Genomic DNA, 13,984 nt, shown 5'->3' with positions numbered 1-13,984 from the left:
ACCTTTCCCTGGAGCTTCTCGCATCAGGACCAGAATAGCCCCCAAAAGTCTCTTGGGTGGTCTTTCCTTTCTGTTTTCCTTACATGGCCTTCATGAAGAGTAATTAGTTATGACTTATAAACAGTCATAAATTAAAATTTATAGATTCCCGGCACAGTATAAGTATTTTCCCTGAAAACCAAGTTAGGAAAAATCCCTGTTAGAAGAAATAAAATGTAAAACAAGGGCAATTAAAATAAATATTCGCACTGAGTGGTCCCAAGCACTGTCAAAAGAAGAAAGAACAACAGTGTAATCTATCTCTGCAATAATGGGCATATAATAGTAGGGTGGTTTTCAGCCCATTCCCCATCCTGCTGGGCAAGAGTTGGCTCAGATAAGGAAAAACAGCCCAAGGAACCAGAGGGGAAAAAACCCACCAATTATTTTTGAAGCCTGGTAAACAGCCTGCGCCAGAGGATAAGGCTTTTCTGGCTCCCAAATATGCTTTTCTTTTTTTTTTTTTCTTTCCATGTGTCTGTCCTCCTCCCTTGAAGCTGTGGGGTGGGGAGGTCTAAAAATAGTCCGTGAATCACGGCAGATAATATTGTGCAGCAGTTACATAAACAGCCCGTCCGGGCGGCGGGACCGAGGTAGGAACGGAAAATATCTGGGTCAGCGTTGTCACTCTGAATAGGGTCCCCCGGAGCCGGCCTGCGGGAGGCGCGGCCGGGGAGGAGGCTCGGGCCTGCGGGCCGAGAGCAGCAGGGCAGCGGCGGGCGGCCGGCGGGAGGGAGCAGAAGCCCCGGGCCGGGCGCGGGGAGCGGCGCGAGCAGGGCGGGCGAGCCCTGCGCTCTGTGCCCATGGCCGGGAGCGGGCCTCGGGAGCGGGGGCGCTGACAGGCCGGGGGCGGCGCGGGCGGGCGCCTGGGGCCGAGGGGAAGATGAGCGCTGTCCTAGAGCAGAAGGAGCAGCAGGAGAGGCTGCGGGAGGCCGCGGCCTTGGGGGACATTCGGGAGGTGCAGAAACTGGTGGAGAGCGGGGTGGATGTGAACTCCCAAAATGAGGTCAACGGCTGGTAAGTGGGGAGCGGGGGAGGACCAAGGTCCGTGCCGCTGGCCCGGGCGTGGGGCGGTCGCCCGTGACCTCGACGACGCCAGCTAAGGCGTGGCCCGGCGCCTGGGGCCTCCGGGGTTGTGTGCTCTTGAGGCCACCAGCCCCGGCCCCCCTGCCTGGTGTAGTCAGGGGCGCGGCCTGCCTAAATCCTGGCCCACGTGGTCTTCCCAGGGCGGCACCCGCTCGACCCCCGGCGTCCCGCCGTCCCTGCATCCCCTGGCTAACTTGGCCTGAAAGGTGCTGGCTATGGTTCTCACGCCCATTTGGAGCTCGCCCCGGTTCAAGTGTTGAATTATTTATCATAGGTGCTTCTGAACACATTAGTCGAGCCAAAGCATAAGCAACTGAGCAAATATGAATCTTACATAAACTGGTACGATTGCTTTTCTCAAGACCAGAAAGAAAATCACTTGCATCAGGATTCTTCTTCTTTGTCTCTGCAGCAGTGATTGCTGCTGCCTACAGCTGCCTTTGAGGGAAGACTCGAGCGTTTTGCTTTGTTTTCCTGTTACAGTTTCAAATAAAGACTTGGATCCAAGGCTTCTGATGCCTGTCTGCAATTGAGCCCTTCCCAGTTAAATAAGCAGTCTCTTTTTAAGATGTACTGGCAGTCAAATTTTTAGTGTCAGGTTATTGAGTGTGGTATTATTCTGCCCTCTTCACATTTAAATTTAGCTTTTAGTTAATCATGCCTATTTTGGTAGCTTAGAGTTAAGGTGAGTTTGCAAATGTTTTATTTTTTAATGTGGAATCATACATTGGAGCTTTGGGACATTGGAAATGGGTTAACCCCAGAAAATAACTTAATATGAAAGCCAGGACCAGAACCATGGTTTCCTGGTGCCTCACAAATCTATCTCCCTCCTTACCCTAAAGAAAAAAAAGTCTGAGTAGCTGTTGAGAAAGCCAGGAAACAGTAGATAACCGCTGTTTCGTTTTGTTTAAAAGTGTTTGCAAACAATCTTTCTGTCGTGTGTGTACCTTTTCTGAGCACTGCTTGTGGGTTCACAAGCTGTGGATCCCTGTCCTGGCACTGGGAGGCAGTGTTGTGAAGATGAATGAGCCTGTCTTTCCTGCAGGTTCTTTTACATTCCTAGCTATTCCCACTTACTGGAGTCCCTTCATTTTCCAATTATTTCAGAAGAGTGTTGTGATCATTTAATGAGACGAAGCGTAACTACTCAGGGACATAGCTTTTATTATTCTCTCCATATTACAGATGAGGAAACTGAGGTCCAGAAAGATTACATAATTTCCCCAAGGTCATAGAATTAACGGTAACTAGTGGAGCTGGGAAATGAACGCAGCCTCAGTCTCCGACCCCACTTTCCAAACCATAATGCCTGCCTGTATGTAGTAGGTACTGTCGAAAAAAGGAACACAGGCCCAAGGCCCCAAGGACAGCAAACCAAGGCTATTGCATTTTCAGCTCCTCTCAGAAATGTGACCTTAAACCAGTCAGATCAGGACTTTCCTGATCAATGCTGTGGAGGTTATCTATCTAATAAGACTCCTGCTGTCCCCAAAGAAAAGTGCACTTGTCTGACAAAAAAACCCACAACTCTTCACCCCACTCAGTTTGTGCCTATAACAGCCTTTCATTTTGTATGCTTCTCCGAGCTCCCTTCTATTTGCTAGATAGAATGCTGCCCAATTCACAAATTGTTTAATAAAGCCATCTGGATAGATCTTCAAATTTACCCACTTGAATTTTTTTTTAACAGAGCTCAGTAATGTAAATTGAATCTGAAGTAACCTGAAGAGGCTTCTCATAGATTTTATTGGGACAGATGTCTAATAGGCACGTCAAATTCAACGTGTCAGAGCTGTCATCCCCTTCCTGGGCTCTCATCCCCTCACTGCCTCGAATCCTCCTTATCTCAGCCCTGGAGGTGCTCAGGCCGGGACCTCGATGTCATTCTTGCTTCTGGTCTCTCCCTCACCCCCCACGTCCAGTCCAGTGGCTCGACTAATTCTGCAGCTCCCCCTCCAGCTACAGTTGGAATCTGAGCACTTCTCACCAGCTCTGCTGCTGCACCTGTGGTACAGAGTCCTATCGATCATTCATTCTGTCACCTGGGTCACGCAGGAGCCTCCCCACTGGTCTCCTTGCTGTACCCTTATATGCGACAGTCTTTTTCAACACAGTAGCCAGAGGGATGGGGCTGTACTTGAAATGTAATGTGGATCTCTCTGCTCAGGACCCTCTAATGACTCCCATCTTACTCAGGAAGAGCCCGCAGGGTCCTGCAGTTTCCACTCCGGTCCGATCCCCCTCCTTGTCTGTGCCTCGTCTCTGGGTTTGCCCCTTTGCTTTCTTCCTTTGGCTCCCCTGGCCTCCTTGCCGTCCCTGAAACGTCAGGCACAGCCCCGATTCAAGGCCTTTGTGTTTTCTCTTCCTGTCATCTAAAATGCTTTTGCTCCCTCACCTCCCTTGATCTTCGCTTAGATGTCATCTTGAAGAGCCTTTCTTCGGCCCTCAATTTAAAATTGCCCCTCCTCTGCCCCTCCTCTGCCTCTGGCGTCCCCTAATTCCTTTTCTTGCCTTATTGTCCTATAACACTTCATAACCACACTTGATAACCATCAAGTACTGTTTGGTTTGCTTATTTATTTGCCAGCTGCCTCAGTTTCTTCATCTGTAAAATGGAGGGAACTTTGATAATAGTACTTAACTCATGGGTTGTTTGGAGGATTAAATAAATTAATATGTATGAGTATTGCTTTTAGACCAGTGTCCAGCATGTAAAACATTATGTCTGTGTATATTTTGCAGGCAGTGTGCCGGGTAATGGGATGTAAACATTAACCTCCGAAAGCTTACTCTCTAGCACAGAAAAGCAGCATGGTTACTACTTTCAGTTCTTAGTAGCTCAGTAACCACAATTTCAGCACTGATGAATGATGCCCAAGGCCTCCGGTCTGAAATACTTCCCAGCAGTAATAGGATATTCTGGCTGCAAATTTAAAGCTCAGAGAGTTGAAGTTCGAAGATAGAGCTTCCACATCAACTGTAATTTAGTGTCTCACATACCCCTTGGCTTTAAGGAACAAGTATAATGCCTCATAGAGAATTTGAACTGGAGGGAAAGGGGGTGGGGGGGAGTAGAAGAGGGTATAGGGGGATAAACGGCGATGGATTTGACTTGGGGTACTGAACACACATTACAATATACAGATATATTATAGAATGGTATACCTGAAACCTATATAATTTTGTTAACCAATGTCACCCAATAAGTTCAATCAAAAAGATTTTTTTTGAAAATACTGCCTGGTTGCGGTGGTTCTGAGTTAGGACTGCCCAGAGCCACGCAGGCCAGGATGTAAATGATGGTCACCCAGGGTGCAGGGCTGTGCGGTACAAGCTGTGTTGACCTAACCTCACTTTACATGGTGATCCTTTAGTTGGTTTGTCCCAGAGTATCGCAGACCCACTGGCAGTAAATTACCTCCTTCACTGTCAAGCTTATCACGAACAAGTTTGTCATGATTTACTACTAGCAAGTGAGCCCTCTATTTCCAAAAGGGAACATATTTTTCTCATCTTGCTCCATTCATGCTCTATTCGCTTATTATAATTATTTACTTTTCAAGCCTGTACTGCAGACATTCACATACAGACACTCAGCTGCAGTTTGCCCAGAATCAAGGATGCATTGGATTCTTCTACTTCTAGCAACATCTACCTCATTCTTGGTTCACTCATTCAGCAAATATTAATTAAGCACCTGTATGTCTAAGCAGATACTTCCTTATCTTCATGGAGCTTATGTTGTAGAAGTCTAGATCAAGAGTCTTCCCTTACTTTTCCCAAATTGTCAGTCGGTTTTCATAGCGTGCACCTGAAAGGCACCCGAATAATCTAATTCTACTGAGTACTATTGTGGAATGTCACTCTGAAGCATCAGTGGGGTTGCTCCTAGCCAGCTAAACAAGCCAGCTTTCTGTCATAAATGTGAGAGTGCTCAGGATACAAATCAGGTTTTCCCTTGAACCAATTGAACGTTCTAGATACTGTATTTCCCAGGTGAGTGACCTAATTCTCACTATTGAATATATCTTCTATTCTTTACCTTACCTGCATTTAGCTATAAGCTCTGAAGACATTTGTCTTGGTTCAGTTAGAGAGTTGGTGAATGAGGACATTTCAAAAGAGTGGGGAAAAGTCTTTTCCTTCCATAATGTCATTTCGCTTTGACCACTGGGGATCGATCAGTTTAGTAGCTCTGATTCCTTTCATTTCTGTAAAGATGGAGTTTTTGCTGGCATGCTAATTTTATTTCTATACAGTGTTAAAATAGCCCTTCAGTGTGTGCATAATCCCTCTGTGTACAATATTAAATAATTAGTTTTACTTAAGTGAATCTAGTATGGTAGAAGAGTTCTTAAATTTTTGGTCACTGACGTACATTTTTTTAAAATGCCTTCAGAATGAAAGACTGTGCAGTGCCTTACATTTAAGCAGATGAGGGTATGTTTGTAGCCTTCTGGAGAGAAGAGAAGCCAACTTTTTTAAAAATGGAAATTTGGAAACCCTTTTTTGTGAGTGTGAAGGAAAGAAAAAAGAGGAAAAGGGAGAAAGCAACTGAGAGTCAGGACTAGCTTATATATTAATAATTTTAGTGGCAGAGCAAGCTTGTAGATAAGAGATGGTTATTTGCCTGGTAATATTTAATCTTCAAGTGATATATTTGATGCATATGAAGCAAGTTTCCATAGTCCCTAAAAAAGGAATATGGCAATATAAGGCTATATTTTAAAGAGATTGAGACAATCTAATGAGCAATACTGATAGAATAACACTCAGCAATACCATTAGAGTTATCCAGCCAGGCAGTCAGCCTCCTGGAAGCCATTGAAATTAAGGCGCCCAGGACAAATTAGTTTCTCCCAAGGGCCAGAAGTGAAATTTTAAAATCAATTTTAAGCATACCATGTATTTTGATCATCTGCTTTTGGAAAAGAAAAGTTGAAATTACCAGCCTGGTTTCCTGGTCCTTGCTGAACTCTTGCATGTATTTATGTATATATTTACTACCGTGTCAAATTTGAAATTCCAAGTCACTTCTTTTCAAATCACTCTTCCTTTTCCTTTTCTTTGGGACAGGACCTGTTTACACTGGGCATGTAAACGCAATCATGGTCAGGTGGTCGCTTACTTGTTAAAATCAGGAGCTGACAAAGAGATTCTTACCACAAAAGGAGAAATGCCTGTCCAGTTAACATCAAGGAGAGAAATCAGAAAGATAATGGGAGGTGAGTCCATGTTTGGGGGGCAGTTTTTGATCTTTGTCAAACTAATTTAAGACTTGTGGTATTGTGGGCTACATTCTGGATGCCATTGAAACAACTAGCCTATTTCTAAGAGCAAAGACTGTATTACTGTGCCTAGATCGTAATTCTCTGTTGTTTCTGGAAATGTAGGCATTATAAGGGTTTATTTTGTCAATCTGTAAAATTTAAGATGATACAAATGATAACCATAAGCTTAATGAAATATTCTTTTTCTTCTGACTTGAAGAGGCACTAAACACTGACCAAAGTATTTGTCATATACCAGAGGACACTAGGTTTCACAAGACATGCTTTTCTTGGTCAGTTTTAAAGATCTATGTAAAGGTTCTGTGTTTTCTTCTTTTCAAGTGGAAGATGATGATGGTGGTGACAACCTCCCGCAGATGATGAAGGAGTCAGAACTGCCCTTTGTTCCCAACTACTTGGCCAACCCTGTCTTCCCTTTTATTTACACCCCTGGGGCAGAGGAATCGGCCCAGCTGCAGAACGGGGGCCCCTCCACACCTCCAGCATCACCCCCTGGAGACGGCTCTCCTCCGTTGCTCCCCCCTGGGGAGCATCCCCTGTTAGGGGCTTTTCCACGGGACCACACCTCTCTGGCATTGGTTCAGAATGGGGATGTGTCCGCTCCCTCTGCGATACTCAGAACACCAGAAAGCACAAAACCAGGTCCTGTTTGTCAGCCACCAGTGAGTCAGAGTCGATCACTGTTCTCTTCTGTCCCGTCCAAGACACCAGTGTCTCTGGAGCCTCAAAATGGGACATATGCAGGACCAGCGCCAGCATTCCAGCCATTTTTCTTCACCGGAGCATTTCCATTTAATATGCAAGGTAACCCCTTCTCGGCAAACAGCCTCTGCAAACGGTCCGACAGCATCCAGAGGTCTAGTGCTTTACTTCCTATTGTTTTAGCCAGTGGGATTTATTTATTTTGAATATAACTACAGACTTACAGAAAAGTTGCAAGACTAGTATCAGGAATTCTCTTTATTCAGATTCACAAATTATTTACTTTTAGCCCTTTTACTCTGAACTGTTTAAGCGTGTATTTCCTAAGAACAAGAATAGTCTCATATAATTACACACAATACAGTTATCAAATATAGGAAATATAACCTTGATATATAATACTGTTCTCTAATCCCTCACCCATATTTAAATGTTGTCAGTCGTCTCAACAGTGCCCCAGCTGTGTTCAGTCCTTCCACCCCGGCCCCTGCCCCGGATCACCCGGGACATTTAGTTATCACGTTGGTTTAGTCTCTTTTAGTCTGGAACATTTCCTCAGCTCTTCTCTGTCATTTTGGACGTCAGTATTTTTAGAGTTCCGGCCAGTTATTTTGTAGAATATGATTTCCTGTCATTCTTTACTAGTTGGTATTCTACTGTAAAGAAGGGCTTTCCCTTCCCCTTTTATATCATCATGAACTCATAGGTTCTTATTCTGTTCATTGGGTTATAATTCATTGCTGTTATTTTGATGTTCAAATTATGCCACATTTGCCAAGAGGGATCTTTAAGCCAGTTCTCGTGTCCCTGGGACATGGCCCATCATTCTGGGAGCACTGTCTTACTTTCTTGTACAGCAAGATGTGTACTCCCAAAGCCAAAGGTCCTCCCTGATTGAAGTGTACTATATTCAAGTCATAATTAGACTTTAATTTTTATTAGAAGCTTTCACCCTTTTACTGTGTTTACTGCAAGGAACTTCATATTTCATAAATACCTTTAGTTCCACAGTTGTTCAGTCTGTTTAGAATAATTCATGGAGCATATCTTGCCCATGCCTTCTTTTCACATCTCTTTTCCTTCCCCCTTCTAAGCCTTTACCTCCTTAGCTCCAGCAGTGGAAATAAGCTCTCCTCCATCCAGCTGTGATGGTTGTCCCTCCCCTGCCCGCCTCCACTGCCCTCTTTACTCTGTGAAGCGCACGCAGCCTTAGACGCAGCGAAGACAGTGCAGGAAGCTGTTCCAGCAGAACCAGCACAGGGCTCGAGCAAGTCCCGCTGGTGGTGCTTGGTTTCTCTCACTGGGTGGCACAGACATGACCAAGTATAACCATCTTCTGGAAGAGATCTGGAATTACATAGGCTGATCATGCCAGGGCCAGGCATGAACATTTCTCTCTCTCTTCTTCTAGAGCTGGTACTCAAGGTGAGGATTCAGAACCCATCTCTTCGAGAAAATGATTTCATTGAAATTGAACTGGACCGACAGGAGCTCACCTACCAAGAATTGCTCAGAGTGAGTTGTTGTGAGCTGGGTGTCAATCCAGATCAAGTGGAGAAAATCAGAAAGTTACCCAATACTCTGGTGAGAAAGGTAAGGAAAGGTCTGTTAAGCATGGGTGGTTGGTGGCTTTTTGCAGTTGGGAAATACCCAGTTTCTTCCTTGGTTAAATGAGTCATACTTGAGGAATGAAAAGATAATAGAAAAGGAGCAAAGGGTAGTTTTCCACATATAGTCATTGAGCTTTCTTTCCCTCTACTGGGTTTCTAGAGACATTGGCATCTTTGAAAGTTATCGGATACCAGAGGGAATATTCTGAATTACCATTCACATGTATCTGTTTTCAGTTGTTTCTGTAGTGAGCTAGAAGGATTACCTGAGTGCACGATCAGAATGAGGGCAAACCCACATAGATCCACGTGTGGTCCTCCCAACATCTCTCGGTTTTTGAACATCAGGCTTCTAGCTTCCCAGAGCACCTGAGTAAGACTGATTCCTGCATTCCCGTCCCTCCAATGTGTGCTCATCCAATAGCAGCTGCTATAAAGGGCTTCCACCATTCCAAGCCAGCTCATGTCCCTGGGGACTTCCTGCACTGTCACTAACAGCCTGCTACAGGGACTTTTTGTTTCATTTTGCTTTTAGACTTTAAAGTGAGCCAAAATACTGGTATCAACTCAACACATCACACCAAACATATAGAGACAAGTGGCTCCCCTTAATCTGATTAACCTATTTTTGTTTTAGGACAAAGATGTTGCTCGGCTCCAAGATTTCCAAGAGCTGGAACTGGTTCTAATGATAAGTGAAAATAATTTTCTGTTCAGAAATGCTGCATCCACACTGACTGAAAGGCCTTGCTACAACAGGAGAGCTTCAAAACTGACTTACTAATGCAGTAGGGACTTTTCTCACCGAGTGTGGTGACAGTGCGCCTCACCTCTGGGCCAAGGACTAGCCATTGCTCCAGATGCCTTGATGCCCGGTGGGGCCCCTGGTGCCACTGAGTAGTATACACTAACATTGTTCTGCCAAGGTAGGGAGCCCTGACCCCTAAGCAGTGGTGCCACTCTTCCAAGCCTCTTGGTGCACAATAAACCTATTGCTCGAAGCTGTGAACAGCAGAGAAGTGGTCTGGAGAGGCAGAAGCCGACCGTCTGTATCCAGTGTGTTCTCTGTGCCGCATGTAAGAGCGTTGTCTAAGCAGAGACTGAGGAGGAACCTACTTCCAGCCTCTCCTGGTGACAGTGCGCCTGAAGGGCCAGGATGCGCTTTTCTTGGTGCTGCATGCTCACAACTCTCCTGAAATGTGAACCGACTGGAGAGGAAAACGGGAAAGCACAGGGACTGGACAGATGGGGGTTAGTGTGACTGTGGCTGCTAGGTTTCACATAACGTATTTATAAATGTTACTCAGGTTGAAAGTATTTAAGAATACAGTCACCTAATTGTAAATATGCTGTTAACCAAAAGAGCTTCCCCTCCCCCACTTTTTCCTTTGTAACCACTCATGACTGCTTCTCTGTCTCAAGTCAGCCATTGCCTCGACAGGCATCTCTGCATTAGCTCCCCTTCGTGGTCACTAGAGGGCTCTCCGACGCCTTCCAAAAGAGCAACCGCTTTCTTTCAAACAAGCGGTTGCTGCCATCTCCGTGTGAACCGCCCTGGAGAAGAGCACAAACCTCGCTGTCCATGCTCTACACATTCCTTTTCCACTAGGAGTGAAAAGCAGTTTTGAGACCGAATCTGTTGCTGTTTGAAAGGTTATCGTGGGAAACGGAGCTAAAGGAGTTAGCATATTTATTTTTGTATCAAAGATAAAGGTTATTTTGAAATTTAGGATTTTTACACAACTCTGAAATCTGTTGCTTTTGTAAACAAATTGTTTGATCTTAGGGATCCCCCACAACCCCCACCAATCCACTACCCCAGCAGAGTCAGTTGTGAGTCCACCAGGCTTTGGTTCTGGGCAACACACACACACACACACACACACACACACACACACACCGATTCAACTCTTGGACATGGCATGAGAATTTTTTACAAGAATGCATATTCAAGGATTCTCTTCCTTTCCTTCAGTGTCACTGATGTTAAAGGAAGCCACTGTCTTGTTGAAACAGCTTAACTTTAGAGATAAGAACGAGCACACAGGAGAGTAGGGGTGGAAGCCAGCTGCTGAAGAGCATCCCTGCTGTCTTAAGAAGCTTTTTCCCCATAGTGCCTATAGTTTCCAGAGAAACTGAACTTGCTAACTGTGTTAATTTTGTTGGAACACGGCTGAGAGAATGCGCAGAAGACGCCAATGGAAGAGGATGTGGTGGTGCTAAGATGGCGGCCTCCTGCTGCTGTGCGAATGAGCACCGGGGTGGATGGAGGTGTTTCCAAGGCCAGCTTCCCGGAGTCACTGGGTTCAGTGGCAACAGTGTTCCAGCAGTTGCTGATGCTGACTTACCCTGTACAGTGTTTGCATGGCAGAGTCAAGGTTACTCATTACTCCCTGTCTCTGAAGTGCTTCCAAGAAGAGACCTCCCTTGTGTTTCAACCAATCAGAAGCTAGTTTATGTAGACGTACAGACCTTTTTCCCCTTTCCTTTGAAAAAAGTTAGCTTAATGATAAAATTAAGTTTAATTCTATCCTGGAGGAAATTAATTCAATATTAATTCACATCTAAATCCCTGGGGTTAAAACTCTTCGGGCCATTGTGATCGATCAGAGATTCAGAGGCAGAGGGGGTCCCTGGCTGGGAGGGGGATCCCAGGCCGGGTGGGGGTCCCTGGCTGGCAGGCAGCCCATGGAAGAGTAGCTCCAGGGCTTAAGAAACGGAGCCGGGGGGCTTGGGGCTCAGGGAGAGGTGGGCCCTACATGGGTCTCCTGTAGAAAGTCCTCTTACGGCTCCTATGGATGGCAATGGGATAAGACTGCACAGTTGTGTGTAGGTGAATTTAAAGTCTTAATCTATGCATTCAGAGAAATATTTTTATATGCTTTGTGTAATTTATAACAAAGATTTTTTTTAGTTTTGTTAACTGAATTCAGCCCTCCTCCACTGCATATTTAAAGCATGTGTTCACACCGTGCGTAAACACTCACTGAAGATAATTTTCTTTGTGCATTGCTGACTGTTCAAATATAACAAGTATTATTAAAATTAAATATTAACTGACCAAGCCCACGTTCTTTAATTTTGGTCTCCTAAACTGCACTATACTTCTAATCACAGGGGGTTCGTATTGTTGGACGGTCCCAGGGACAAGACGCCCTGGAGGAAGACTAGAAGGGACCAGTCTCCACCTGAGCCCCCTCCGTCCCGCGGCTGCGGGGTGCACACGCCCTGTGGGCGGCAGCCGGAGACAGATACCCTGTGCAGTGTCTCCCAGTTCACAGCAGTCAGCTTCATCTCCCCGGAGTAGCTGAGCCAGCTAGATGAAGGTCATCCTCTATTAATCACATTCTTTGATTATCCTATTTACTTTACACAACTGAGCCTCTCCTTTGGGCTGTCAGCACCTGCCAGGGCCTCAGTGAGCTCAGAAACAAACTCCCAGGACAAGAGAGGAATGGCAGCTTCACGCGGCCAGCCCTTCAGCCGAGAACACGCTGAATGAATCTGCGTTTCTGTTGATTTGGGGCAGCTAGAGCTTCGCAGAGCAGACGTCAGGCCAAACTGGTCTAATAAATCAGGGAGCATAGCAGCGACCTTTTCTTAGCACCAAGCAGAGGAAGAATAATTTGGCCATTTGTGCTTTCATACTTGCTTTATCACAAGGATGAAAGTCTTCTTCCATACATTCATAAACATCCTGGGCCAAAAAGAGCCTGCCGAAAAAAATATGATTAACCTTTAACAAATGGTTCTGCAGCACAGTCCGACCCAACATGTGCAGCAAAACCGGATCAAAGGAGCCATCTCCACACCCTCTGCGAACCACTTGGGATGGGGGAAGAAAACAAACCATCACTCACAGTCACATGATACTAAGAATAAAGATTGAGGACATGAGAGAGGAGACCAGGAAACTTAGTAAGGAAACAGAGGAGATCCATTCCAAACACGAGGTCTCGTGCAGGTAGACGGACCCACAGCACACAGTTGGCTTGCTCGAGAGAGAAATGTAGGCCCCCCAGCCCCCACCTCATTTACCAGCCTGGGACTGTGGTGGCAGGGGCAGGCTCGGGGCCGCCCTGCGCGCCCACCTCCAGCCTCAGCCAGACTGAGGAAGATGAATGACTCGGACGCCGCCCTGGTTACGGGGACCTGTCTGGAACAGACTTCTAAATGCAGCAAGGAAATAAAGCACCTGCACTTTCCAGCCCCTAGGGAGGCAGGCTTAGAGGTCTGAGGGCTGCCAACCGTGGAGGTGTTCACAGGAGCTCTCCCAAGAGGCCTCAGGTCAGACTTCAGGGGCTTGATTTCTCACCTTTTAATAGTACCAGCGCAGGGGAGCAGGAACTACTAGCAATTACCCAGTGAATTTTGGCTGTGACGACAATATTTCTAGCCCAGAGCGCTTGGGTCTGAAGTCTTCAGATAATTCCAGCATGTAAATGTATAATATAGTCCATTTCTGCCTCTCCCCCTTCCTTCCTGCCTCCGCCAAAGGTCCTAACCCCCACACCTGTGGCCAGGCAGAGAACGGCTACATCAAAGCGTGTATTATGGACCATGTAGCATCATTCCACTAGTGCTCCATCTTGAATGGATTCGGGCCAGCGCTCTAGAGTCAAGGACTCAATTCCCAGGGACGGCCTGACCCAGCAATCTTCTGTTCCAGGAGGAAAAAGCTTTATTTTAAAAAAAACAACATGAAAAACCTTCTGAATAGAAGATATGAAAAATCTTACAGGGGCAGGGAAGTCATTTTTCATGAAATGGCTGCAAGCAGAATAGTGGGGAAAGTAACTCAAGACTGAGAATCAGGAGCCTAGTCTGATCCAGGGACTAGTCTGGGCTCTGTCTCAGAACGTCTGTGACCTTGGGCATGGCAGTGACCTCTGGAGCCTCACTTCCTCATCTAAAGCATTGAGCACGATTAGCCTGTGAAGAGCTTCACAGGGTTAAACTAGCAGATGTCCCCAGCATTCGCTATCGTCCATTCTGCAGACATAGTTGGTGCCCTTCCCCTTTTTGAAGAGAACCAGGCACGGCCAGGAGGAAACCCCAGGAATGTATTTCAGGCCAGTCCGGCATCTCTGGCCATCCCGTAGAAGATGCCTCTGGCTGCAATCAGGTTGGCTGGAGAATCAAATTCAGCTACTGTCCCTTTGTCCAGGACCAGGACCCTAGCCAAAGAAAAGAAGCGGTCACGTCTCCGTCAGCCCAGCCCTGGCCTCAGAGCCCCGCCCTGCCCTTCTGAGC

At 46.1% G+C, this 13,984-nt stretch overlaps 2 protein-coding genes across 3 annotated transcripts in view; one reads left to right on the top strand and one right to left on the bottom strand.

The window, feature by feature from the left end:
• The first annotated feature begins 683 nt into the window (after nucleotides 1-683).
• On the top strand, nucleotides 684-11,791 carry ANKRD40 (ankyrin repeat domain 40). Its single transcript, XM_066364563.1, has 5 exons — nucleotides 684-1,056; nucleotides 6,205-6,353; nucleotides 6,741-7,223; nucleotides 8,533-8,714; nucleotides 9,369-11,791. The coding sequence occupies exons 1-5, from the start codon at nucleotides 923-925 to the stop codon at nucleotides 9,513-9,515; spliced, it is 1,095 nt and encodes a 364-aa protein (XP_066220660.1). The 5' UTR covers nucleotides 684-922; the 3' UTR covers nucleotides 9,516-11,791.
• A 1,261-nt stretch (nucleotides 11,792-13,052) lies between these two features.
• The window catches only part of ABCC3 (ATP binding cassette subfamily C member 3), a 46,752-nt gene continuing 45,820 nt past the window's right edge, over nucleotides 13,053-13,984 (bottom strand). For both annotated transcript variants that reach the window (XM_066364561.1, XM_066364562.1), the window contains exon 31: nucleotides 13,053-13,908. In XM_066364561.1, coding sequence (XP_066220658.1) covers nucleotides 13,800-13,908 — 109 coding nt within the window. In that variant the 3' untranslated portion in view covers nucleotides 13,053-13,799. The remainder of the gene's footprint in view (nucleotides 13,909-13,984) is intronic.

The sequence above is a fragment of the Saccopteryx leptura genome, chromosome 2 (genome assembly GCF_036850995.1).
Source record: "Saccopteryx leptura isolate mSacLep1 chromosome 2, mSacLep1_pri_phased_curated, whole genome shotgun sequence".
Classification (NCBI taxonomy): domain Eukaryota; kingdom Metazoa; phylum Chordata; class Mammalia; order Chiroptera; family Emballonuridae; genus Saccopteryx; species Saccopteryx leptura.
This window is presented reverse-complemented; position numbering and strand designations above follow the sequence as displayed.